Genomic DNA, 27,357 nt, shown 5'->3' on the forward strand with positions numbered 1-27,357 from the left:
ACAGTAACCTCCACCTCATAGTCTACTGTAACCTCCACCTTATATTACACAGTAACCTCCAACTTATAGCCTACAGTAACCTCCACCTTATAGTCCACAGAAACCTCCACCTTATATTCCACAGTAACCTCCGCCTTAAAGTCCACAGTAACCTCCTCCTTATAGTCTACTGTAACCTCCACCTTAAAGTCCACAACAACCTCCTCCTTATAGTCTACTGTAACCTCCTCGTTATAGTCCACAGTAACCTCCACCTTATAGTCCACAGTAACCTCCTCCTTATAGTCTACTGTAACCTCCACCTTATAGTCCAAAGTAACCTCCTCGTTATAGTCCACAGTAACCTCCACCTTATAGTCCACAGTAACCTCCTCCTTAAAGTCCACAGTAACCTCCTCCTTATAGTCCACAGTAACCTCCTCCTTATAGTCCACGGTAACCTCCACCTCATAGTCTACTGTAACCTCCACCTTACAGTCTACTGTAACCTCCACCTTATAGTCCACAGTAACCTCCACCTTATAGTCCACAGTAACCTCCTCCTTATAGTCCACAGTAACCTCCACCTTAAAGTCCACAGTAACCTCCACCTTATAGTCTACAGTAACCTCCACCTTATAGTCCACAGTAACCTCCACCTTAAAGCCCACAGTAACCTCCACCTTAAAGTCCACAGTAACCTCCACCTTATAGTCTACAGTAACCTCCACCTTATAGTCTACTGTAACCTCCACCTTATAGTCCACAGTAACCTCCACCTTAAAGTCCACAGTAACCTCCACCTTATAGTCGACTGTAACCTCCACCTTATAGTCCACAGTAACCTCCACCTTATAGTCCACAGTAACCTCCTCCTTATAGTCCACAGTAACCTCCTCCTTATAGTCCACAGTAACCTCCACGTTATAGTCTACAGTAACCTCCACGTTATAGTCTACTGTAACCTCCACCTTATATTCCACAGTAAAGTCCACCTTATATTCCATAATGACCTCCACCTTATAGTCCACAGTAACCTCCACCTTATAGTCCACAGTAACCTCCTCCTCATAGTCTACTGAAACCTCCACCTTATAGTCCAAAGTAACCTCCTCGTTATAGTCATCAGTAACCTCCATCTTATAGTCCACAGTAACCTCCTCCTTATAGTCCACAGAAACCTCCTCCTCATAGTCTACTTTAACCTCCACCTTATAGTCGACTGTAACCTCCACCTTATATTACACAGTAAAGTCCACCTTATAGTCCACAGTAACCTCCTCCTTATAGTCTACTGTAACCTCCACCTTAAAGTCCACAGCAACCTCCTCCTTATAGTCTACTGTAACCTCCTCGTTATAGTCCACAGTAACCTCCACCTTAAAGTCCACAGTAAGCTCCACCTTATATTCCACAGTAAAGTCCACCTTATAGTCCACAGTAACCTCCACCTTATAGTCCACAGTAACCTCCTCCTTATAGTATACTGTAACCTCCACCTTATAGTCCAAAGTAACCTCCTCGTTATAGTCCACAGTAACCTACACCTTATAGTCCACAGTAACCTCCTCCTTATTGTCTACTATAACCTCCACCTTAAAGTCCACAACAACCTCCTCCTTATAGTCTACTGTAACCTCCTCGTTATAGTCCACAGTAACCTCCTCCTTATAGTCCACAGTAACCTCCTCCTTTTTGTCTACTATAACCTCCACCTTAAAGTCCACAGTAACATCCACCTTAAAGTCCACAGTAACCTCCACCTTATAGTCTACAGTAACCTCCACCTTATAGTCCACAGTAACCTCCACCTTAAAGTCCACAGTAACCTCCACCTTAAAGTCCACAGTAACCTCCACCTTATAGTCTACAGTAACCTCCACCTTATAGTCTACTGTAACTTCCATCTTAAAGTCTACAGTAACCTCCACCTCATAGTCTACTGTAACCTCCACCTTATATTACACAGTAACCTCCAACTTATAGCCTACAGTAACCTCCACCTTATAGTCCACAGTAACCTCCACCTTATATTCCACAGTAACCTCCGCCTTAAAGTCCACAGTAACCTCCTCCTTATAGTCTATTGTAACCTCCACCTTAAAGTCCACAGCAACCTCCTCCTTATAGTCTACTGTAACCTCCTCGTTATAGTCCACAGTTAGCTCCACCTCATAGTCTGCTGTAACCTCCACCTTATATTCCACAGTAAAGTCCACCTTATAGTCCACAGTAACCTCCACCTTATAGTCCACAGTAACCTCCTCCTTATAGTCTACTGTAACCTCCACCTTATAGTCCAAAGTAACCTCCTCGTTATAGTCCACAGTAACCTCCACCTTATAGTCCACAGTAACCTCCTCCTTAAAGTCCACAATAACCTCCTCCTTATAGTCCACAGTAACCTCCTCCTTATGGTCCACAGTAACCTCCTCCTTAAAGTCCACAGTAACCTCCTCCTTATAGTCCACAGTAACCTCCTCCTTATAGTCCACAGTAACCTCCTCCTCCTTATAGTCCATGGTAACCTCCACCTCATAGTCTACTGTAACCTCCACCTTATAGTCCACAGTAACCTCCTCCTTTAGTCTACGTTAACCTCCATCTTAAAGTACACAGTAACTTCCATCTTGAAGTCCACAGTAACCTCCACCTCTTAGTCTACTGTAACCTCCACCTTATATTCCACAGTAACCTCCAACATAGTCTACAGTAACCTCCTCCTTATAGTCTACTGTAACCTCCACCTTATAGTCCACAGTAACCTCCTCGTTATAGTCCACAGTAACCTCCACCTTATAGTCCACAGTAACCTCCCCCTTATAGTCCACAGTAACCTCCTCCTTAAAGTCCACAGTAACCTCCTCCTTATAGTCCACAGTAACCTCCTCCTTATAGTCCACAGTAACCTCCTCCTCCTTATAGTCCATGGTAACCTCCACCTCATAGTCTACTGTAACCTCCACCTTATAGTCCACAGTAACCTCCTCCTTATAGTCTACGTTAACCTCCATCTTAAAGTACACAGTAACTTCCATCTTAAAGTCCACAGTAACCTCCACCTCTTAGTCTACTGTAACCTCCACCTTATATTCCACAGTAACCTCCAACATAGTCTACAGTAACCTCCTCCTTATAGTCTACTGTAACCTCCACCTTAAAGTACACAGAAACCTCCGTCTGATGCGTCACTGTATCCTCCAATTTCTACTCCACAGTAACCTCCATCTTATGTTCCAGTGTATATTCCACCTTATAGTCCACAGTAACCTCCACCTTATAGTCCACAGTAACCTCCACCTTATAGTCCACAGTAACCTCCTCCTTATAGTCTACTATAACCTCCACCTTAAAGTCCACAGTAACCTCCACTTAAAAGTCCACAGTAACCTCCACCTTATAGTCTACAATAACCTCCATCTTATAGTCCACAGTAACCTCCACCTTATAGTCCACAGTAACCTCCACCTTATAGTCCACAGTAACCTCCACCTTATAGTCCACAGTAACCTCCACCTTATAGTCTACTGTAACTTCCATCTTAAAGTACACAGTAACCTCCATCTTATAGTCCACAGTAACCTCCACCTTAACGTCCAGAGTAAGCTCCTCCTCATAGTCTACTTTAACCTCCACCTTATAGTCGACTGTAACCTCCACCTTATATTACACAGTAAAGTCCACCTTATAGTCCACAGTAACCTCCTCCTTATAGTCTACTGTAACCTCCACCTTAAAGTCCACAGCAACCTCCTCCTTATAGTCTACTGTAACCTCCTCGTTATAGTCCACAGTAACCTCCACCTTAAAGTCCACAGTAAGCTCCACCTTATATTCCACAGTAAAGTCCACCTTATAGTCCACAGTAACCTCCACCTTATAGTCCACAGTAACCTCCTCCTTATATTATACTGTAACCTCCACCTTATAGTCCAAAGTAACCTCCTCGTTATAGTCCACAGTAACCTCCACCTTATAGTCCACAGTAACCTCCTCCTTATTGTCTACTATAACCTCCACCTTAAAGTCCACAGTAACCTCCACCTTAAAGTCCACAGTAACCTCCACCTTATAGTCCACAGTAACCTCCACCTTATAGTCTACAGTAACCTCCACGTTATAGTCTACTGTAACTTCCATCTTAAAGTCTACAGTAACCTCCACCTCATAGTCTACTGTAACCTCCACCTTATATTACACAGTAACCTCCAACTTATAGCCTACAGTAACCTCCACCTTATAGTCCACAGTAACCTCCACCTTATATTCCACAGTAACCTCCGCCTTAAAGTCCACAGTAACCTCCTCCTTATAGTCTATTGTAACCTCCACCTTAAAGTCCACAGCAACCTCCTCCTTATAGTCTACTGTAACCTCCTCGTTATAGTCCACAGTAAGCTCCACCTCATAGTCTGCTGTAACCTCCACCTTATATTCCACAGTAAAGTCCACCGTATAGTCCACAGTAACCTCCACCTTATAGTCCACAGTAACCTCCTCCTTATAGTCTACTGTAACCTCCACCTTATAGTCCAAAGTAACCTCCTTGTTATAGTCCACAGTAACCTCCACCTTATTGTCCACAGTAACCTCCTCCTTAAAGTCCACAGTAACCTCCTCCTTATAGTCCACAGTAACCTCCTCCTTATAGTCCACAGTAACCTCCTCCTTATAGTCCACGGTAACCTCCACCTCATAGTCTACTGTAACCTCCACCTTATAGTCTACTGTAACCTCCACCTTATAGTCCACAGTAACATCCACCTTATAGTCCACAGTAACCTCCTCCTTATAGTCCACAGTAACCTCCTCCTTATAGTCCACAGTAACCTCCACGTTATTGTCTACTGTAACCTCCACTTTATATTCCACAGTAAAGTCCACCTTATATTCCATAATGACCTCCACCTTATAGTCCACAGTAACCTCCACCTTATAGTCCACAGTAACCTCCTCCTCATAGTCTACTGAAACCTCCACCTTATAGTCCAAAGTAACCTCCTCATTATAGTCCACAGTAACCTCCATCTTATAGTCCACAGTAACTTCCTCCTTATAGTCCACAGAAACCTCCTCCTCATAGTCTACTTTAACCTCCACCTTATAGTCTACTGTAACCTCCACCTTATATTACACAGTAAAGTCCACCTTATAGTCCACAGTAACCTCCTCCTTATGGTCTACTGTAACCTCCACCTTAAAGTCCACAGCAACCTCCTTCTTATAGTCTACTGTAACCTCCTCGTTATAGTCCACAGTAACCTCCACCTTAAAGTCCACAGTAAGCTCCACCTCATAGTCTGCTGTAACCTCCACCTTATAGTCCACAGTAACCTCCTCCTTATAGTCTACGTTAACCTCCATCTTAAAGTACACAGTAACTTCCATCTTAAAGTCCACAGTAACCTCCACCTCTTAGTCTACTGTAACCTCCACCTTATATTCCACAGTAACCTCCAACATAGTCTACAGTAACCTCCTCCTTATAGTCTACTGTAACCTCCACCTTAAAGTACACAGAAACCTCCGTCTGATACTTCACTCTATCCTCCAAATTCTACTCCACAGTAACCTCCATCTTATGTTCCAGTGTATATTCCACCTTATAGTCCACAGTAACCTCCACCTTATAGTCCACTGTAACCTCCATCTTATAGTCCACAGTAACCTCCACCTTATAGTCTACTGCAGCCTCCACCTTATAGTCCACAGTAACCTCCACCTCATAGTCTACTGCAGCCTCCACCTTATACTCTGCTGTAACCTCCACCTTACAGTCCACAGTAACCTCCACCTTATAGTCCACAGTAACCTCCACCTTATAGTCCACAGTAACCTACACCTTATAGTCCACAGTAACCTCCACCTTATAGTCCACAGTAACCTCCACCTTATAGTCTACTGTAACTTCCATCTTAAAGTACACAGTAACCTCCATCTTATAGTCCACAGTAACCTCCACCTTAACGTCCACAGTAAGCTCCACCTCATAGTCTGCTGTAACCTCCACCTTATATTCCACAGTAAAGTCCACCTTATAGTCCACAGTAACCTCCTCCTTATACTCTACTGTAACCTCCACCTTATAGTCCAAAGTAATCTCCTCCTTACAGTCTACTGTAACCTCCTCCTTACAGTCTACTGTAACCTCCACCTTATGTTCCACTGTATTCTCCATATTTTAGTCTACTGTAACCTCCACCTTATAGTCCACAGTAACCTCCAACTTATAGTCTACACTAACCTCCACCTTATTGTCTACTGTAACCTCCACCTTTAAGTCCACAGTAACCTCCACCTTATATTCCACTGTATTCTCCATATTTTAGTCTACTGTAACCTCCACCTTATAGTCCACAGTAACCTCCACCTTATAGTCTACAGTAACCTCCACCTTATAGTCCACAGTAACCTCCTCCTTATAGTCTACTGTAACCTCCTCGTTATAGTCCACAGTAACCTCCACCTCAAAGTCCACAGTAACCTCCTCTTTATAGTCTACAGTAACCTCCATCCTATAGTCCACAGTAACCTCCAACTTATAATCTACTGTAACCTCCACCTTTAAGTCCACAGTAACCTCCACCTTATGTTCCACTGTATCCTCCACATTTTAGTCCACAGTAACCTCCACCTTAAAGTCCCCAGTAACATTAATCGTATAGTTAACAGTAAGCTACTATTCTATTCTATTCTACTCTCCACACTCTCCACTCTCTCTAACCTCCACCTTGAAGTAGACAACCTTATGTTCCACGGGATCCTACACATTAAAGTCTCCTGTAACCTTCACCTTATAGTCCACAGTAACCTCCACCTTAAAGTCCCCAGTAACATTAACCGTATAGTCCACAGTAACATCCACCTTATAATCTACTGTAACCTTCACCTTGAAGCGCGCAACAAACTACACCTTACGTTCCACTGTATCCTCCACCTTCAAGTCCACAGTAACCTCCACCTTATGTTCCACTATATTCTCCATATTTTAATTCATAATAACCTCCACCTTATAGTCCACAGTAAAATCCAACTTATAGTCTACTGTCACCTCCACCTTAAAGTCCACAGTAACCTCCACCTTAGAGTCCACAGTAACCTTCACCTTATATTCCACTGTATTCTCCATATTTTAGTCTACTGTAACCTCCACCTTATATTTCACTGTAACCTCCACTTCATAGTCTACTATAACCTCCACCTTATAGTCCCCAGTAATCTCCATCTTATAGTCTACAGTGCCCTCCACCTTATAGTCCACAGTAACCTCCACCTCATATTCCACTGTAACCTCCACCTTATATTCCACTGTATTCTCCATATTTTAGTCTACTGTAACCTCCACCTTATAGTCCAACGTAGCTTCTACTTTATAGCCTACTGTAACCACCTAATCCTCTACTGTAACGTCCACCTCACTGTCCACTGTAAAGCTGACTGTAACTTTTTGTGGTATGCCACGCTAATGGCCACTGTAATATGCCTACATTAACACTGCAACGTTTTTACAGCTGTATAATAGAATGATTGTAACAACCGCTGTAACAGACTGTAACACCAGACTAACAGTAAATCATATATAGCTGAACTGACTCACAGCATCCTTCTCAGGGTTGCAAACCTTCACCCACAGAATGTGATCCAGCAACCAGTCGATGGGTTTGTCTCTGTAGAACATCAGGAAGAACTCTGCGATCATTGGGAGGTCGCGAGTCCGAAACATCTTGCCTGGTGGACAAACAGATTTATTGAATTCACCATGAAAATCCCAGCAGGACCCAGAAAGTGCTTCTGAATGTCTTCTGATGACTTGACACACAAACACACCTATAAATCCCAGCTGGGAGAACTCCAGGTAAAGCCACGGCTTTGAGGCTTCCTGTATGGTGAATGTCTTCATATCACTGTAATAACTGGACTTTGCAACAACATCATCTTCTAACTGGAAAACAGAAAGGAAAACATTGTGAAAATGACCTCACTGCAGCAGCTCATTCAGCTGGAAGAGTTTTGGTTTCTGATTTCTGGAAATGCTGCAGACTGACTGATGTTTCTGCAGCTGGAAATGTCCATCGTCCCCTTAAATGATCTACAACATGAATTTCCACCATGTCCCATCAAGTCTTCATATGTGGTGGAGAGAAGAGACTGATCTAGATTGAGCTGGGCATCCACACAAATGCCAGGATCTGAGAAAGCCATTGAACCTTACCTGAACGTAAAAGGTTCCTTTGTCCTGAGCATACAGCATGAGAAAAACGAAGTCCAGATTCTGTTTTGTTCTCCATCTGCAAACACATTATATTTGGTGTTTGTCCTCCAACAAGTGACCAATTCATCAGATGGACCAGAAACCACTGCTAAATGGCTGTCATAAATTGGACATCACCAATATATATTCACACATACTTTGTACATTTTATGTCAGTTCAGGGTTCAGGATCAGCAGAGGTGTTGAGGTAATGTGGTTTGGTGGCCATTCTTGTATATATCTATCTATCTATCTATATATATGAAATGAAATGAAATGAAATGAAAAATACTTTATTAATCCCAAAGGGAAATTCAATATTGTAGTAGTAGTAATACTACAATTGCTGCTGCCACCTAGCGGCGCATTCTAGCTAAGTATATATATATATATATATATCTATATATATATAGATATATATATATATGAACAAAACCAAAATCCTGCACTCCCATCTAACCAAGCCTATATTTTACTGGAATCAAAGATTTCTAGCTACATACAGCTCTTTACACATGTACTGTTAGTGGCCAAGACTTCCTGTTTCAGGCTGCATGATGGGTAATCTGTGGAGGAAAGTAGCAAACACAGACCGGACTGATGAAGTAATTGGAGTATTTCTGGAAGGTACCAGAGATGGAATTTAAGTCTGTGTGCATGTTAAAGTTCCAACATTTAAGCTGACCTGCTGTAGCAACATCACATTGAGAATATAGGAACAGTTTTCCATAATGAATCCACCTAGAACGACATGCTTAGTTGGGATAACATACTTGACTCGATCCATGGAGTCTCCAAAGGTCTCGGTTAGGGTGTTGAAGTCAGGGTAGTAATACTGTGATGGAGAAACTACCTCCAACAGGCCGGACTCCACCTCCCTGGGAAAACTATGGAGGAAAAATAAATAAATAAAAGAATAATTTTACCAGCAAAATGAAGTAAAAAGAAACAATTATTACTAAATCAGAGCTGATCCTAAAGTAACATCTGTCTGTAAACTATGTGGGTTTCATTCTGGCCATGGAAGAGTGGACCGCCTCCACACACTCTGCAGGGTCCTGGCTGGCCATTGCAGTTCACCCAACCAGTCAAGGACCCCTGTGGTGGGTTCTCTGGGAGTAATGAATTCCAGACTACGGCCATTACTGGCAGTAGTTCAGATTAGTTTTTTTAGTGAGGGTTGGACTCATGGTCACCAGTTCTGTTCTGTTCACAACTTTTATGGACAGAGTTTCTAGGATCAGCAGAGGTGTTGAGGGAATGTGGTTTGGTGGCCTTGGAATCCATATCAGTGTTTTTTATGAGGCCAGATCAGTCTCAATAGGAATGAACTCACGCCAGGTTTTTCACAAATGCACATGCTCTGGTTTGCATTTGTATTTCAGAATCGGAAATGCACACTTGCTGTTTCACAAATGCACATGCTCTGGTTTGCATTTGTATTTCAGAATCGGAAATGCACACTTGCTGTTTCACAAATGCACATGCTCTGATTCACAAATATAATTTTGAGGCACACTTGTAAGATTATACGAATTGCTGAACGTGCATTTACGAACTGCTTCTCATTTGTGAACATCTCTGCATTCGTGAGAGAATTCTCTGCGGTGGATTTTGAGACTCCCCTGACGTCGCAGGGTAACGAATGTCACCATTGGTTGACTAATCTGTCAATCAAATTTCCGAGTGTGATTGACAGATTCATCAGTCAATCAGGTGTGTTTGCATTCAGCCAATCATACTGCTCCTTACATTTTCTCCATACTTTTAAACCTGTCGCAGAGCTATTTGAGCATGGTAGTTCAAGTCCAACTAGCGGGCAGACATGGAGGAGACGCAACAATCACAACCTGTAAGTAACATATTTAAATGTGTTACTAGTTGGACTTGAACTACCATGCTCAAATAGCTCTGCGACAGGTTTAAAAGTATGGAGAAAATGTAAGGAGCAGTATGATTGGCTGAATGCAAACACACCTGATTGACTGATGAATCTGTCAATCACACTCGGAAATTTGATTGACAGATTAGTCAACCAATGGTGACATTCGTTACCCTGCGATGTCAGGGGAGTCTCAAAATCCACCGCAGAGAATTCTCTCACGAATGCAGAGATGTTCACAAATGAGAAGCAGTTCGTAAATGCACGTTCAGCAATTCGTATAATCTTACAAGTGTGCCTCAAAATTATATTTGTGAATCAGAGCATGTGCATTTGTGAAACAGCAAGTGTGCATTTCCGATTCTGAAATACAAATGCAAACCAGAGCATGTGCATTTGTGAAATAGCAAGTGTGCATTTCCGATTCTGAAATACAAATGCAAACCAGAGCATGTGCATTTGTGAAAAACCTGGCGTGAGTTCATTCCTATTGAGACTGATCTGGCCTCATAGTTTTTTGTCAGTTGAGTGTTTTCAAATGTAGTTCTGTGTTTATTGTGAGTCCATTCTTGTAATGTCAGTTTTAATGTTAAATTTCAACATCAGTTCAGTGTTTTTATGCCATTTTAGTGTTTAATTCATTTAAGTGTTTTTGTAATTGTGGAAGTAATTTTAATACATATGGCAATCAATCATATTTACTCATACAATAACTACAAGTGTAATCATTCTTTTACTTGTAAAATGCATTTATTCATTTGTTATTTTCAATTACATCTCATGACGTATGTTTTCTTTTCCTTCTGATATAGAACATTTCTGATATAGAACATTACTGATATAGAACATTTCTGATATAGAACATTTCTGATATAGAACATTACTGATATAGAACATTTCTGATATAGAACATTTCTGATATAGAACACTGACGTTTTTATTCTCCTGTCGGGTCATTGTATGTGAGGACAGACTGATCATTCTTTCAGATTCATGACGTGGGGGAAAGATGATCAGATTGGCAGCTGATAGAAAACAGTTGTTTAGAGAACAACAGCCTGATTGGGCGAGAATGGCGCCTCTCAATCTCCTTTCTCCTACTATCAGTCTGAGAGACTGATTTTCAGCTGGAACCAGGTTGAATAAAAACTGATGCTAATGATGCAAAGTCAGACTCTCTCTCGACTTCACGCGAGTCTGGACGACACTCTCAACTTGCAAGTGAAATTGTTTGTATTTTATACTTCTCCTGTAATAAATCTTCTAATTAATTTTACTAATTCAGACTCTTGGTAATTTTTCTATAACAGTAATATCCATCCATCCATCCATCCCCTTTTGGATCAGCTCCTTCTTCACCACGACAGACCGATGCAGAGTATGAATCACTGCACGCGCAACACCAATCCGCATGTCCATCTGCCACTCCATCCTTCCCTCAATCGTGAACAAGATCCCGAGGTACGTGAACTCCTTCACGTGGGGCAGGACCCTATTGCAGACCCAGAGGTGCTGATTCTCATCCCAGCTGCATCACACTCGGCTGCGAATCGCTCCAGTGAGAGCTGAAGATCTCGGCCCGATGAAGCCAACAGAACCACATCATCCGCAAAGAGCAGAGACCCAATCCTGAGGTCACCAAACCGGATCCCCTCAGCACCTCGGCTGTACCTAGAAATTCTGTCAATAAAAGTCATGAACAGAATCGGTGACAAAGGGCAGCCTTGGCGGAGTCCAACCCGCACTGGAAATGACTGATTTACTGCCGGCAATGCGGACCAAGCTCTGACACCAGTCATACAGGGACCGGACAGCTCGTGCAAGGGGTCCGACACTCCATACTCCCGGAGTTCCCCCCACAGGAGTCCCCAGGGACATGGTCGAATGCCTTCACCAAGTCCACAAAGCACATGTAGACTGGTTTAGCAAACCCCCATGGCCCCTCAAAGACCCTGAAGAGGGTGTAGAGCTGGCCCACTGTTTCACGACAGGGATGAAAACCACACTGCTCCTCCTCAATCCGAGGTTCTCCTCTCCAGCACCCCTGAATAGACCTTACCGGGGAGGCTGAGGAGTGTGATCCCTCTGCAGTTGGAGCACACCCTCCGGTCCCCCTTTTTGAAGAGGGGGGACCACCAACCTAGTCTGCCAGTCCAGGGGAACTGTCCCCGATGTCCACGCAATGCCACAGAGGCATGTCAGGCAAGACAGCCCTACAGCATCCAGAGCCTTAAGGAACTCTGGGCGGACCTCATCCACCCCCAGGGCCTTGCGACCGAAGAGCTTTTTAACCACCTCAGCGACCTCAGCCCCAATGATGGGAGAGCCAGCACCAGCTACCCCAGACTATATTTCCTCATCGGAAGACGTGTTGGTGGGATTGAGGAGGTCCTTGAAGTATTCCCTCCCTCCACCACCTCATGACGTCCGGAGTAGAGGTCAGCAGCCCCCCATCCCCACGGTACAGTGTTGATGGAGCACTGCTTTCCCTACAGTTCTGTGTTTTGATGGAACTTATTTAATAGTTTGTCATGTTGTGTTTTTGTAATTTCAAATCTTTAATTTCTTTTTAATTTACCAATTTTATCTTATTTACACACTTTTAGCATTTTTTTTGGGGGGGGGGGGGGGGGGTGGTACTCATGGGTCTTGGTGGAAGAGTGAAATTTCGACTTGAGAGTAAACCAAACAGCAGCAGTGATGCACTCACCTGCTCCTGATGGTCTTTGCGATGCTGCCCACATAGTTTGAATCTGTCTGGAAGACAAACAGGAGAAGGTCAAAGACTCTGGCTAAGGAAAGAGTTAAAACCAGAGCATCTCTGTATTCTGGTTTCTGAAGGCTACAGCTTGTATAACTAGTTTACACACATAGCAACTGTTTATAACCAAGAAACAGAGGGACAGTGATTAGTGGCTGATGAAGTAAAAATGTGTCTGGGGGAGCATATTATAGCATATTAATACGCTCCACTAGTGCTACTTGATTTATTACAAGCCTTTTGGTCAGTTGGAAATGCCTCCTAAACCAAACAAAGGGGGAACCTCACGCATCTACAGCTACCTCAATGTGTTCAAGTGAGGAGGTGACTTTCCCACGTGGAGATACGGCAGAGCCTCTTTCGTTAATAGTAATAACATTTTATATTGATCGTTAAAATTAATATCATTTATGATTAATGATGCCAGATCACTATACCACTATGCCTTCAAAACAACCATGAGAAGATTTCCTTGATCTGGGATGTAACAATAACCGATTTTACGGTAAATCTCGGTGAATTTTTACAGGATAAGAATTGCCGTTTATGTTTAAATTAATCTCATTATCGCGGTGGATCACTGGACTATGTACAAACAGCCTCATCCTGGTCTGGCGATGCAGGCGCAGCGACTGCGTAGCTTGTAATGACACTTTCACGCGGAATGAGAACATGGCAGAAAGTGGTAGCACACTGGACATTTTCCACCCAAGTAAAAAAACATAAATAAATCTGAAATCTGGGCCTACTTTAGATATTTAAAAAATGCAGAGGGACAGCTGCTTGAAGACAACTATCTGGTCTGCAGAGCCATGTTAGCAGCTATATTGCATTTCAAAACGAAACTTAACTGAGCCGAGCCGACAGAACAAAGACCGACGTAACAAAATGTAAGCATACAAGGACACACTGATTATGGTTATTTATAACTGCAAGATAGAGTTGATAGAGATGGCCTGTTTTCTGTAACATAGACTTAAGGAAACAGCATAAAACGCTACTGTGTTAGGTTGAGATAGTTTATTTTCATTCATTCATTCATTATTAACCGCTTAGTCCATTTCGGGTGAGCTGGAGTCTATCCCAGCATTTTATCAGGTGAGAGGCAGGTACACCTGGACAGGTCACCAGTCCATCACAGGGCCAACACAGATAGGGACAAACAACCATTCACACACACACGCAAACTCACTCCTAGGGAGAATTTAGAATAGCCAATTAACCTAGCCTAGCATCATGTCTTTGGACGGTGGGAGGAAGCTGGAGAACCCGGAGAGAACCCACGCATACACGGGGAGAACATGCAAACTCCACATCTCACTCACATTTACACTTATAATGTGTGAATTATTTTTTGTAATAAAAACAATTACCCATAGAGGTTTATTGCTGTTCTACTCTTGCGTTGTGATATATATATATATATATATATATATATATATATATATATATATATATATATATATGAAAATAAAATATGTCCTCTCATGCTAATGAATAAATCAAATCAAACCATTTAATGGAATGTCAATATCTATATTAATTCTAATTTACCTTATTAATTTTTTTTAACAGAAAGCGAAAGCTGCGAGCCAACCATGCACAAGTACTGGTTCAGGCACAAAGTCACAAACACTTGAGGAGGAAAAAACCAGCTTATGCACCTGAATCTAGGAATGCACAAGACCTCACTGCTGCCATTTCATACTTCATCGCAAAAGACATGATGCCATTCAGAATTGTTGAGAGGCCAGGTTTCTTCAGGTTGCTGAAAGCAGCTGTGCCACAATACAAAGTGCCATCACGCACTTTATTCTTAAAAACACAAATTCCCAAGTTATATAATGAGGTCAGAGCTAATGTAAAGAAGAGTCTAAGTGAGGGCAATGTTTTTGCTGCAACCTCTGATCTCTGGACCAGTGGAAGTGGAGCTGGTGTACCAAACATCAACTTCACTGTTCATTACGTCAAACAAGACTGGCAACTGGGATCACACTGCTTGGAGACCCAATTCTTTCCGACTGATCACTCTGCTGAAAACATCAGGGACTGTTTTGAGAACATGTTTGAGGAATGGGAGATCAGCAAGAGTGACTTGATCTCCATAACCACAGATAATGCTACAAATATGGTCAAGGCTTTCAAAGACTTCCCTGATCTCTGGCTTGGATATTTTGGCCATAATTTGAACCTAGCCATCTCAAAGGCTCTTAAACTCAACAGAGTTGAAACAGCATTCAAAGCATGCAGAAATGTGGTTAAAGGCTTCTCTCGGAGCTGGAAGAAGAGGAGGGGACTAGAAGAAAACCAGGCTGTCCTCAATTTGCCACAGAAAGCTCTGATCCATGACCCAATGGGGATCAACCAACAAGATGCTTGTGCTTTTTTCTTGAACAACAGCAAGCAATCTGTGCAACGTTGGCTGCAGAAAGGGGTGCGGCATCTAATGCCCAGGGATGCAGATATCAGTGTTATGGAGCAACTGTGCCAGCTGCTTGAACCTCTGAGCAAGTTTATAGATGCACTTGCCTCAGAAACATGAGTGACAATATCAGACATAAAGCCTGTCCTTGACCACATCATCCACGATGTTTTGCAGGAAAATAATGAGGGACCAGCTCTGACCAAGGAGATGAAACGGGTAATGAGAGAAGGTCTTACCAGCAGATACACAGAGAAGGCTAAGAGTGTCATGCAGATGGCTTGTTTCATTGACCCCAGGTTCAAAGTGAGATTTTTAGATGGGGCTGAGGCTGAAGTTGTTGAGCGCTGTGTTTGAGAAGCCCTGAGGCTGACACCTGCTGTGCAGGTTGAGGAGGAACAACCCAGCACAAGCAGCGTCTCCACAGAGACACCAGAGGGGAAAGGCTTCGCTGGATTGCTGAGAAAAATAGCTTCATCAAAGCAGCAGAAAGCTGCAGAGGATTCAGCTCCTATCACGCCGGAAGCTACAGTGAAGGGGGAGATCAAGGCTGCTTGACTCCACCCTCCATTCCAGAAGATGATGATCCACTGCAGTGGTGGAAGGGCCATCGAATGTTTATACTTGTTTACATTGTCTTTCAACTCTTAATCTGTTAAGTGCCTGTTTTTATTTGCACATTTATATTTATTTAAAGTTTAAAGTTTATCAGTTTGGTTTTAAGTTGCAGAATTACTGCTTGCACACATTTTCCTGAATAGGTTTTCTTCCTAATTGTTTATATATTTAGATGAATGTGAAAATGAACCAGACAAATAGGCTTTGTTCCTATAATTTTTTTTTTAACTTGTCCTGTCCAGCATCATAGAAAAATGAAAATCTGGTTTCTGTATCGTGCTGAACAAATTTGCTCTACCAAGGGGAGGCCTATGGGTAAGGCTCCTCTTGATAATCTGATTAATTTATTTACTTTGAATCACAGAATCTATGTAATCTTGCTGGACCTGACCGGAGGGGACAGAAAAAGATGGAAAATAGCAAAAAGAGCAAAAGGGAAAGAAGAAAGGAGACAAAAAGATCACAGACAGAAGGAAACGACCTTCAATCCACACCATCACCAGACAACAAACTGTTACACCTGTACATGAACACACCAGAACATTTCCTACAACTTTTACAAAAAACAAACACACAAACAAACACACACACACACACACACACACACACACACACACACACACACACACACACACACAAACAAAAACAAACAAAAAAAAAAAACAGAGCTGCTAGTCATTAAGAGTTTTTAAATAATAACCAAACTGGACTTCCGCCTCAGCTGACAGACGCGGTACAAGACGCTCTGCCCGACTTTGCTTGATTTTTACTGCTTTTATTGGCTTTTAGCTATTTGAAGTCTGTTTTAAGCCTTTTTTAAACCTGAACTGCACAGTCACAGTATTTTTAACCGTAGCTTTTATTATTCCAGTTTTTATAAAGAACGGTTTTTTACCAGAAACCAGAGAAAGTTTGAAATGGCTGCCTCGGCACTTTCCGATAAAAGCCTGGACAGACTGCGTGGGCCGTCGGAGGTCTGTGTAAACCGTGAGGAAGCTAGCTCTGTCCTTGCTAGCGCCACCATTGCTACACCTGAACTTTCCTCCGAGGCCCTGCTGAAGCACATCTCAGAGACGATGGCAGGGGAGGTCAGGCGTACCCAGTCCATCATGAACGAAGCATTTGCTAGGTTTGAATCGTCTCTGGACATTAAGATTGACAACATTATCAAACGTATAGACGTCGTCGCTGCAGCCTCCGACCTACATGCCTCTCGCTTGACCGAGGCGGAGACGCGAATCTCCGGGCTTGAAGACGACGTCTCACCGCTCAAGAGGAAAGTGGCTGATTTGGCTAAAGCTAATTCAGAGCTGATGGCTAAGATCATGGACATCGAGGGCCGATCAAGGCGGGACAACATTCGTATCCTAAATCTGAAGGAGTCCACAGAAGGCAATGACCCAGTCGCCTTTTTTGAGAAGTTTCTCCCTAAACTCCTGCAGTTGCCAGTCACTGATATCCAAATCGACCGTGCTCACCGCGGCTTCGGTGTCCCTTCGGATGGTCGTCCCCGTCCCGTCGTTATAAAGATTCACCGTTCCAAAGACGTGTCTTCCATCTTATCCGCTGCCAGACGTATGGGTAATCTTCAACATGAGAGTCGTCCGCTTCGCATCGTACCTGATATTCCACCTTCGGTTCGGATCGCTAGGAGGGAGTTCAACGACATCTGTACGGATCTCATTAAGAAGAATATTCGCTTTCGGATGGCGTTCCCCGCAGTCCTATCTTTTGAGATAAATGGAGTTAAAAAGTCATTCACAAATCCCAAGGATGCTAGAGCCTTTTTGGACTCCTAAAGAGACCGCGTTCCATGACTGACTTGGTCGCCGGTTCGACAATGGTCGGTGAGTGTGAGTTACTTTGCGGTGTTCTGCCCCCTCACTTTGCAGAGCTGCTTTTGAGCTCCATATGCTCTCTGTAACTATCACTCGTGCTACAGTTAATGCTGTTTGTGTGTTGCCCTATAGATAATTTATTGTTAATCATGCCAGCATCTCAATACCAAAGTGATTCTGGCTGCTATACTTATGTATATGTATTTTTTTTATGAAGTTCACTCTTTGGTTCTCCTTTTCATCTCAACGTGGCGTATACCACATGGTGGACAGGGGGATCGAAGGAAGTTTGTGGAAACCCCTGTTTTGTTTTGTTTAGTGATTACTATCCTGATTGTGGCAGGATGAGTGGTGAAGGTTCTTTTTTCTCTATAGGAGTTTTAGATATGGTTGCTCCCTGTCTTCTCCTTATTTCCTTTTGGCTTGTTTTGGAATGTTTGTGTTTTTTGTTGTATTGATTCTTCACAGGTCCAAGAATTTTTTCTATTTCTATTTGACAAATCTGTACATGTGGTTTTGTTCTGTTTTCATCTAAATGCCAAACACCACACATTTAAAGTTCCTTAGTCTCAATGCAGGGGGCCTTAATAATCCAGTGAAACGTATTGCGATGCTTAACTATCTACGTTGTCGGGGAGTCCAGATTGCCATGTTACAAGAAACCCACTTGATGAGAAGTGATATACACCGTTTAGCTAATAAATTCTATAAAGTTCTTGCATACTCCTCTGTTTCAGATAAATCTAAAGGGGTGGCAATTATTTGTAGACGCAATTTGCAATTCAAGTGTCTGGACTGCTGGTCCGACAATAAAGGGAGGATAGCTTTAGCTAAAATTCACATAGAGCAGACAGATATAGCTCTGTTGTCTTTATATGCCCCTAATGTTTTTGACAAAAGGTTCTATGAGCAGATTACAAAAATAATGCTTGAACTGCCGAGTTTTAAGTTTATTGTAGGGGCTGATTTTAATGCTGTGATGGACCCCTCCCTTGACAGATCTAGCCTCTCCCTGAACACAGATCAACGACATGCCACAAAAGCGCTTTGCTCATGGGCTAATGAAACTGGTGTAGTCGACCTCTGGCGTATATTGAATCCCGATACCAAAGACTTTACGCATCGGTCTGCCAGGCATAAATCTTTTTCAAGAATTGATTATATTTTTGTTTCTAAAAGCTGCTTTCAAAATGTCTCCAGTGTTACTCATATGCCTTTCTCTCTTTCTGATCACAAAGCCGTGATCGCCTGTGCTTCATTATTTCCTCGGCCAGCCCGTGCACCTAGGTGGCGTTTCAACACCACTCTCCTACAGAGTGATGTTTTTAAGGCACAATTTGTTTCTGAGCTGAAGATCTTTGTCGATATTAATAAGGACTCAGTTAGTGATCCTAGAATTCTTTGAAACGCTGTTAAAGGGTTTATCCGCAATAACGCCATTAGCTATGCCTCTCACATTAGAAAATCCAGAATGTCCAGACTACATATCTTGCAGAGTAAACTTGCCGTTTTTGACAACGTGTTACAACAATGCTATGATGAAGATGTAGTTTTACAGTATAATCTAGTTAAAAAAGAAATTAATAATATCCTGAAACACCGTGCCGAATTTTTGATACATAAAACACGACAGTTTTACTATTTTAATGCGGCAAGACCCAGCCATCTACTTGCACTTAGATTGAGGGCCGATGAACAGTTCTCAGACATCACGTCTGTTAAAGCTGCTGATGGGCAGATCTTGGTGGAGCCCAGTGATGTTAACTCTGCTTTTCGCTCTTTTTATGCTAAATTGTACAGCTCTGACCTGATATACGATGAAAAGCTATGCCATGATTTTCTTGGAGATGCTCATTTACCTAAGTTGCCTGAGGAGGACTTGCCCAGACTAAACTGCCCTGTCACTCTACAGGAGCTTAAGGAGGCCTCCTTGGATATGTGCAGAGGTAAGTCCCCTGGTCTGGACGGGATCCCCCCTGAATTTTATGTAACATTTTGGGAGCATTTGGGACCTTTGGTGTTTGACATGGTGCAGTTTGCTTTGAAGGAAGGCTCTTTTGCCAGAGATGTAAACTCTGCTATTATATCTCTCCTGCTTAAGAAAGATAAGGACCCACAGGAATGCTCCAGTTATAGGCCCCTTTCCCTTTTAAATGCCGACTTAAAAATATTTGCCAAAGTGCTCGCGCGTAGGCTGAATCCTTTAATGACCAAATTGATCAACTGTGACCAAACGGGCTTCATTAAATCAAGGTCTTCCTCTGATAATATGAGAAGACTCCTTCATATCATACATGGTGCCACGTCGTTGCAGCAACCTGCAGCAGTTTTTTCTCTGGATGCCCTGAAGGCGTTTGACCGCTTGGAATGGCAATACATGTGGTCTCTGCTGGAGTCGTTTGGTCTGGGATCCAATTTCATAAACATGGTCAAAGTATTATACAATAACCCGACAGCCATGGTACTTACGGGTAGGGTCTGCTCCTTGCCCTTCGATGTAGCCAGAGGCTCCAGACAAGGTTGTCCATTAAGTCCTTTGTTGTTTGCTTTGTCTCTGGAGCCTCTGGCTCATACAATACGTAGGTCCGTTAATATTACCCCTATTACACTTAATGACTCAAACCATCACATTTCTCTATACGCGGATGATATCTTGTTATTCGTGGGGGGCACTGAATCAATCCCCAATTTACTCTCCATCTTTAGCAGTTTTAGTGGTATATCTGGCTACAAAATCAATTAGGGTAAATCTGCCTTTCTGCCCCTGAATGATTCAATGAGACATAGCCCTATCCCTCTAGACATTCCGGTAGTTAAAACATTCAAATACCTAGGTATAGAGATCTCTGCCTCATTGCAATCTATTGTCGAAACTAATTATGACGGGGTCTTGTCCAAGATTACGGCTGACCTTGAGAGGTGGTCATATTTGCCAAATTCCCTTAGATCACGTGTCTCAATCATCAAAATGAATGTTTTACCTCGTATCAATTTTCTGAGCTCTATGCTCCCACTGCCACCATTGGCTCGCTATTGGGATAGATTGCAGAGAGTTATTACTAAATTCATATGGAATGGAAAACGTCCCCGTTTGAAATTATCCACAATCCAACGTTTTAGGTCCGCTGGAGGCTTGTCACTGCCCAACTTCAGGCTGTATCACTGGGCTTTTACACTGCGTCCATTGGTTGCCTGGTTTAACAGCTCAGTGGATGTGTCTTGGCGGATATTGGATGAATCTTCGGCATATCCATTAAAATTACAGGAAGTATTATTTGCAAACACCCCTCTGAGGAGATGTCGGGCACTATATGGTCCCATCTTGTCTCACGCTATTGCAGTTTGGCGTTCTGTAGAGAAAGCTTGTGGTGTTATTTCTAATTGGAACCCTTATTCCCCCATCTTTAATAATGAAAGTATTTTGATTGATAAATGCTCTATTAAACAAGCTCAGTGTAGACATTGGTTCGATAAAGGTGTACGTTCCCTTGGCGATATATTCGGAGATAACGGCCTGCTTTCATTTGAAGATCTTTGTGTCAAATTTAACTTACAGTGCTCCACTTTCTTTTTCTTCCTGCAGTTAAGATCGGCCATGAAAGCCTATGGGGTACCATGGAATGTTCCACTAAAAAGTCATCCTTTGCTTAGGTTTTTTAATTGTACCAGTGGACTGAAAGGTGTAATTTCTAAGCTTTATGTTTTTATTCTAGAGATGACTTATGTTCCTTTACGCCTGAACTCTTGTTAGCAATCTGATATCCCTGATTTTCCTCATAATTTTGATTGGGAAGCAGTATGGAACTCTGTATTACACTCATCTAGGAACCCCGATCATCAACAGATTCATCTAAACTTTATCCATAGGACCTATATGACACCCCGTAAACTTTACAATATGAAACTGAAGGCTGACCCAAGCTGTTCGCTCTGCCACACGGGCTCAATAGGTACCTATTTTCACATGGTGTGGGAATGCCCAGGCGTGGCGAATTTTTGGGAGGGGGTAAGGAATAGTCTGTCTATTCTGTTGTCTTGTGATGTTCCCCTTTCACCTTTGGTTTTGATCCTCGATGATACTTCTCTGCTGAAATGCTGTAAAATGAAAAAGAGAATCTTTTTGGCTGGCTTGACCGCTGCTAAGAAGATGCTAGCCTTAAGATGGAAACCTCCACACTCTTTGTCCCATCGTCAATGGGTACTAACATTTATCGATGTGTCCTACTTGGAACTGTCCACAGCGCGGATGCATAATGCGAAGGAAGAAACTATAAATCTTTGGAATCGAACTGTGTCTGATCTTAAGGCCCTTTTGGAATGAGGCGTATGTGTGTTTATTGTTTTCTTTGTTTTGCTGTACGACTATATATTGTAACATTTTCTCATGTGCAGATTTACCTTTAATGTCCTGGACCTGTGTTGTATTGTATTCTGTTGTTCTATATTTCAAAAGATAATAAATATTTGATCACAAAAAAAAAAAGCCTGGACAGACAGATTACCAACCTGAAAGAAGACATCCGAAAATTATCCGAGGAGCTGAAGATAAAAAACAATCAGCATAATTCCCTGATGGATGTAGCCCACCAGCAGTCGATTCACATAGCGTCACTTAAAGCGGCTCTCCAGGACACAATGACTTGGGACCCTGCTACATCGCCCCGGTCCTCTTCCAGCTCCAAGCTTGCCACCTTGGTCTGAGGTGGTTTGCCATCCCAAAAAAGACTCAAATAGTGCTTCCTGGTTTTATCTAACCGTTTCAAGGTTTTGTCTGACGCTCCGCTGCTCGGCTGTGACTCTCTGGCTGCCGGGACTGCCGGTGCAAAATCGAGCAGCGCATCGCCGGTCTGGACCAAGACGACCGGGACCCGACGGTCATCCCAGAGCTCCTCGAGGCGTCGAAAGCTTCTGAAAGTCGCGGTCAAAAGACACGCCGAGACGCGCCCCGGGAGTCTCGGCCGGGAGTGCGTCGCTCGAGCTGGATCCTCCCTCTCTTCTCCTTAGTGATGTTACGTCTGACACAAAAGCCCCAAAGCCTGCATCGAGTAAAGGGGGCGTGTCCAAATGAAGCCTGATGCGAAGTCCGTATTAGTTTCCTGAACATCACGTGACCAAAGACAAACGAGGCCCCGTTTTCCCTGATTCATGCGAGTGTCTCGTGTGATTCGGCTGCTGAAAAAGCCGCGGAAAATACAAGAAATGCTCTGCGGAAGTCCAGGTAACAGTGAGGTGATACAACACATGCAGCACCGACAAAAGCAAAATACATTAGCAGTTTGGGAATGATTGTATATGATCCATTCCAATAAGAGAGAGAGAGAGATAGAGATAGAGATAGATAGATAGATAGATTTCAATATATTTACAGATTTATAATACAGTTGCATCACTGTGTTTACATTTCCACCAATATGTAGTTTACAGGACTGCTGGACATCAAATGACCAGCAGATGTCAGTACTACCAAATGAACTGTTAAATGGGGCCTTGAGTAATGACACTTTTGGCGATGCAATTGGCCAGAAAGACTCAACACATTCACGGGGCTTCATTAAGCCATCACTACTTCTCCTGCGTCCACTGCTGCAGGAGCCGATGTCTCTCCCCCCGCCACCGCGGAGACCGCCGCATTGAACTCTGATGTGGTAGGCCGACCTACTGCTACCTGGAGACTACCAGCGGCTGGTGCTGGCCCTCGTGCGCTCATCGTGGGGGATTCTACTGTCCGTCATGTCCACGTGAACAGGTGTAAGACTTCCTGCCACTCAGGTGCAGTAGTCACTGACATTAGCCACTCCGCCCACCAACTTTCTCATCATCACCCCTCAGCTTCCACCATAGTTATATAGGTAGGCACAAATGATCTTAAGTTCCAGCAGTCAGAGACACTAAAGATGGATTTTATCAACCTCATTGACAATATCAAACAGTTAAAAAAACACTGCATTATTTCCGGTCCACTACCTTCACCCCGTTATGGAGACGTTAAGTTCAGCCGCATCCGACAGCTTCACATCTGGTTAAAAGGCTACTGTCACTCCTTCAACATTCCATACATCGACAACTTCACCACATTTTTACAATAGACCAAACCTTTTCAAATCAGATGGCTTACACCCAAATCATACATGTTCTCATCTTCTCTCCATGAACATTGATCTTACCCTCCAGTCCTGCAAAGCTTTTTCAGATTGACGGTCCAGCCAGCTCACACCTCCCTCAATTAAAACTTACTCTCTGATACCTAACATACCAGTACACATCACCAGCAGACAATACAGACATGTCGGTCCACATTCACATACTCTTACCGTCAGATGTCTACATCCCATACATACAGCTCCCAGTACAGAAAACATATCCTCAACACCACAACCAAACTTTCCTGCAACGTTTAACATGGCTCTTTTAAGTGTCAGATCACTGTCAAACAAATCTTTTATTATCAATGATCTGATTTTAGATAATAATATTGACTGTCTCTTTTTAACTGAAACTTGGCTCGGCACTGATACTTCAGTAATCCTCACCGAGGCATCTCCCCCAAATTTAAATTTTTTAGTTTCTATCAGGGGAGGTAAGAAAGGCGGTGGAACAGCTTCGATTGCTCAACAGTCATTATCAGCACAAAAAATCGCATTGACAAACTATTCTTCATTTGAGCATCACTCATTTGTTTTCAACAACCCGCCTGTTTTATCCAGTACAATGTATAGACCACCAAACCCTCCTTCCTGTTTTATCAAAGAGTTTTCAGAGTTGTTATCAACCATACATATTAAATACAATAAGATTTTAATAACTGGTGATTTTAACCTTCACAATGATAACAGTAGCGATCCCTATGTCATCGAGTTTTTAAACATTTTAAGCAACATGTAACACAACCTACTCACAACAGAGGACACACCCTGGACCTGGTCATTACCTATGGCCTGTCCACTGGTGTGTCCTCTGTTGTTGATCTGGCTGTGTCAGACCACTACTGTGTGTTTTTTAACATCACCAGTTTTAGCCAGCGGGAGACCTGTGAGGAAACAATGTATTACTTCTGAAGTGGCTGCAAATTTTATTAACATTTTACACCAAACTCATGCTCAGATCTTACCTGCATCGTGTGATTTTATTGTTGACCATTTTAACAATAAACTAAAATCAGCCATTGACTCAGCAGCTCCACTTAAAACAAATACATTAGGATTTAATTTCAAAACACCGTGGAGAAGCCAGGAAATGAATGAGTTAAAAAGAAGTTGCAGGAGAGCAGAGAGGACATGGAGGAAAACAAAATTAACAGTTCATTATGAAATTTTAAAGGAAGACTTCAAAATCTACAATAATACAGTAAAACAGGCAAGAAAACTTTACTATTCAAATCTCATCACAAATAATAAAAACAACCCAAAATTCCTTTTTAAAACCATAGATCTTTTAATAAACACAGATTTTAATAAGTCCTCCATGCCTCCATCAGATGCTGCATGCGAGGACTTTGCAGACCACTTCACAAGTAAGATCAATACTATTAGATCCAGTCTTTTATCTCAACAACATGTTGATTTTAACAGAACTGAAGTTTTGCTTTTATCTGAGGAAACACTGGAGAGTTTTGTCCTGGTTGATGCGAAAATGCTTGGTCGAGTTTTCTCCCAACTAAACCCAACAACCTGCCTTTTAGACCCAATTCCCACATAACTTTTAAAAACATTTTATGGTTTCTTTGAGCCTGAGCTTTTAAACATAGTAAATTACTCTCTTCAGACGGGTGTCTTTCCTGCAGCCTTTAAAACAGCAGCGGTGAGGCCCCTTCTGAAGAAGAGTCATTTAGATCCAGACATTCCTGATAACGACCGACCTGTATCCAACTTACCATTTTTAAGTAAAATGACAGAAAGAACTGTTTTTATTCAATTGCATGAGTTTTTGAATGAACACAAGATTTTAGAAAAATATCAGTCTGGTTTTAGGACAAACCACAGTACCGAGACGGCCCTTTTAAAAATTGTTAATGACCTTAGACTTAAATCAGACTCACAGAAACTTTGTCCTGGTTTTACTAGATCTTAGTGCCGCCTTCAATACAGTTGATCACCAGATTTTACTAGATAGACTCAGAAGTCAGGTGGGCCTCTCAGGTACTGTTCTTAAATGGTTTTACTCCGATCTCACAGATCGCCAGTTTTATGTAAGTATGGACACATGCTCCTCAAGGATAAAGTCAAGTGTGTGGTTCCCCAAGGATCAATTTTAGGCCCAATACTTTTTAATTTGTACATGTTACCTCTTGGGGATGTCATCAGGAAACACGGCATTCATTTTCACAGCTATGCTGATGATACACAGCTTTACATCGCCGTGTCTCCTGATGACCTGGAGCCAGTTAACGTCCTTTTAAACTGTATTTTAGATATTAAGTCATGGATGGCAGAGAACTTCTTACAGCTCAATCAGGACAAAACTGACGTTTTAATTATCGGTCCTGAGGGCAAGAGAGAGATCTTTTTATCAAAACAACATAATTTTAATCCCTCTCAGTGTTTGAGAAATCTGGGTGTTCTTTTTGACTCTGAGCTTGATTTTATTCCACACATCAGAAATGTCACAAAGACAGGATTTCATCATCTTATAAACATCGCCAGAGTCTGCCCATTTCTCTCCCTTGCCAGCACGGAGGTGCTGATGCATGCCTTAATTTCAAGTAGATTAGATTACTGTAATGCCCTGCTCTCTGGTCCTTCTAAAAAGTCCATCTTAAACTTACAACTACTTCAGAACTCAGCGGCACGTGTTCTGACAAGGACCAGTGGGCGGGAACACATCACACCAGTTTTAAAATTGCTGCATTGGCTCCCCGTGCGCTTCAGGATTGATTTTAAGGTTCTTTTAGTAGTTTATAAATTTCTTAATGGTCTAGGGCCCTCTTATTTATCCAACTTGCTTTTAAATTATGAACCTCGCGGACCCTGAGGTCCTCTGGTAGCAGTCTATTAGTTGTTCCAAGGGTGAGGGCCAAGACATACGGCGAAGCCTCTTTCCATTGTTACGGCCCTCGTCTGTGAACAGTCTGCCGGAGGGCCTCAGGGCTGCAGAGAACATTGATGTTTTTAAAAAGAGGTTTAAGACCTACCTTTTTAGCTTGGCTTTTAACTAAATTTATTTGATCATTTTAGATTATTTTATTTCCATGTTATTTTATTTTCATTTTATTCAACTGTACTATTCATTTATTTATTTACTTATTTATTCATTCTTAAGCTGTTCTTATTGTTTCTTAAGGTTGTTTAATTTTAATTAACTCCAGTGTTTTCCTCGTGGGGATCCTCCACGCCGGGGGGCTTTGCCTGCTTGGTCTGGGGGCTGCTGTCGTGGTGATTGCACCTATCGAGGTGGCTGGGGCCCTGCACTGCGGCCTTTTGGCTGTGGTGTGGGCCCGGTCTGTTCTGATGGGGGTGGTTGCCGCTGTTTGACACAGGTGGACTGGCCCCTGGTGTGGATGGATCCCCATGACACTTATATTGTTTCCTCACAGCAGCATCAGGCCGGATGCTTATCACTTTTAGTATTTTTTAATAACATTCAGCTCGAGACAGAAATAAGAGAATCATG

At 42.6% G+C, this 27,357-nt stretch overlaps 2 protein-coding genes and 1 long non-coding RNA gene across 6 annotated transcripts in view; all 3 read right to left on the reverse strand.

The window, feature by feature from the left end:
• LOC121643684 (alpha-1,3-mannosyl-glycoprotein 4-beta-N-acetylglucosaminyltransferase B-like) overlaps positions 1-27,357 on the reverse strand; it is a 96,608-nt gene that overhangs the window by 19,369 nt on the left and 49,882 nt on the right. For all 4 annotated transcript variants that reach the window (XM_041991232.1, XM_041991233.1, XM_041991234.1 and 1 more), the window contains 5 exons: positions 12,823-12,869; positions 9,004-9,117; positions 8,192-8,267; positions 7,807-7,921; positions 7,577-7,707 (listed from right to left, as the gene is read on the reverse strand). In XM_041991232.1, coding sequence (XP_041847166.1) covers positions 7,577-7,707; positions 7,807-7,921; positions 8,192-8,267; positions 9,004-9,117; positions 12,823-12,869 — 483 coding nt within the window. The remainder of the gene's footprint in view (positions 1-7,576; positions 7,708-7,806; positions 7,922-8,191; positions 8,268-9,003; positions 9,118-12,822; positions 12,870-27,357) is intronic.
• On the reverse strand, positions 1,215-7,335 carry LOC121643685 (A-kinase anchor protein 5-like). Its single transcript, XM_041991236.1, has 15 exons — positions 7,319-7,335; positions 7,037-7,150; positions 6,773-6,796; positions 6,392-6,445; positions 6,176-6,199; positions 4,744-4,809; positions 4,210-4,383; positions 3,904-4,089; positions 3,664-3,783; positions 3,232-3,327; positions 2,727-2,822; positions 2,265-2,342; positions 1,953-2,096; positions 1,617-1,808; positions 1,215-1,448 (listed from the first exon to the last, which is right to left on the reverse strand). The coding sequence occupies exons 2-15, from the start codon at positions 7,106-7,108 to the stop codon at positions 1,221-1,223; spliced, it is 1,554 nt and encodes a 517-aa protein (XP_041847170.1). The 5' UTR covers positions 7,109-7,150; positions 7,319-7,335; the 3' UTR covers positions 1,215-1,220.
• Positions 5,130-5,627, reverse strand: LOC121643697. Its single transcript, XR_006011154.1, has 3 exons — positions 5,582-5,627; positions 5,296-5,319; positions 5,130-5,247 (listed from the first exon to the last, which is right to left on the reverse strand). It is a non-coding gene; the product is annotated as an uncharacterized LOC121643697 (long non-coding RNA).

The sequence above is a fragment of the Melanotaenia boesemani genome, chromosome 7 (assembly GCF_017639745.1).
Source record: "Melanotaenia boesemani isolate fMelBoe1 chromosome 7, fMelBoe1.pri, whole genome shotgun sequence".
In the NCBI taxonomy this organism is placed as follows: domain Eukaryota; kingdom Metazoa; phylum Chordata; class Actinopteri; order Atheriniformes; family Melanotaeniidae; genus Melanotaenia; species Melanotaenia boesemani.

Bases quoted from the DNA above. Each gene is read 5' to 3' on its own strand.
- LOC121643685 (XM_041991236.1), bottom strand. From the start codon at position 7,108: ATGGAGAATACAGTGGAATATAAGGTGAAGGTTACTGTGGACTCTAAG. The intron at 2,823-3,231 runs GTGGAATATACA...GTGGACTTTAAG, and splicing joins AGGTTACTGTGGACTATAAG to GAGGAGGTTACTGTGGACTA. The intron at 2,097-2,264 runs GTTACAGTAGAC...TATAAGGAGGAG, and splicing joins CTTTGGACTATAAGGTGGAG to GTTGCTGTGGACTTTAAGGT.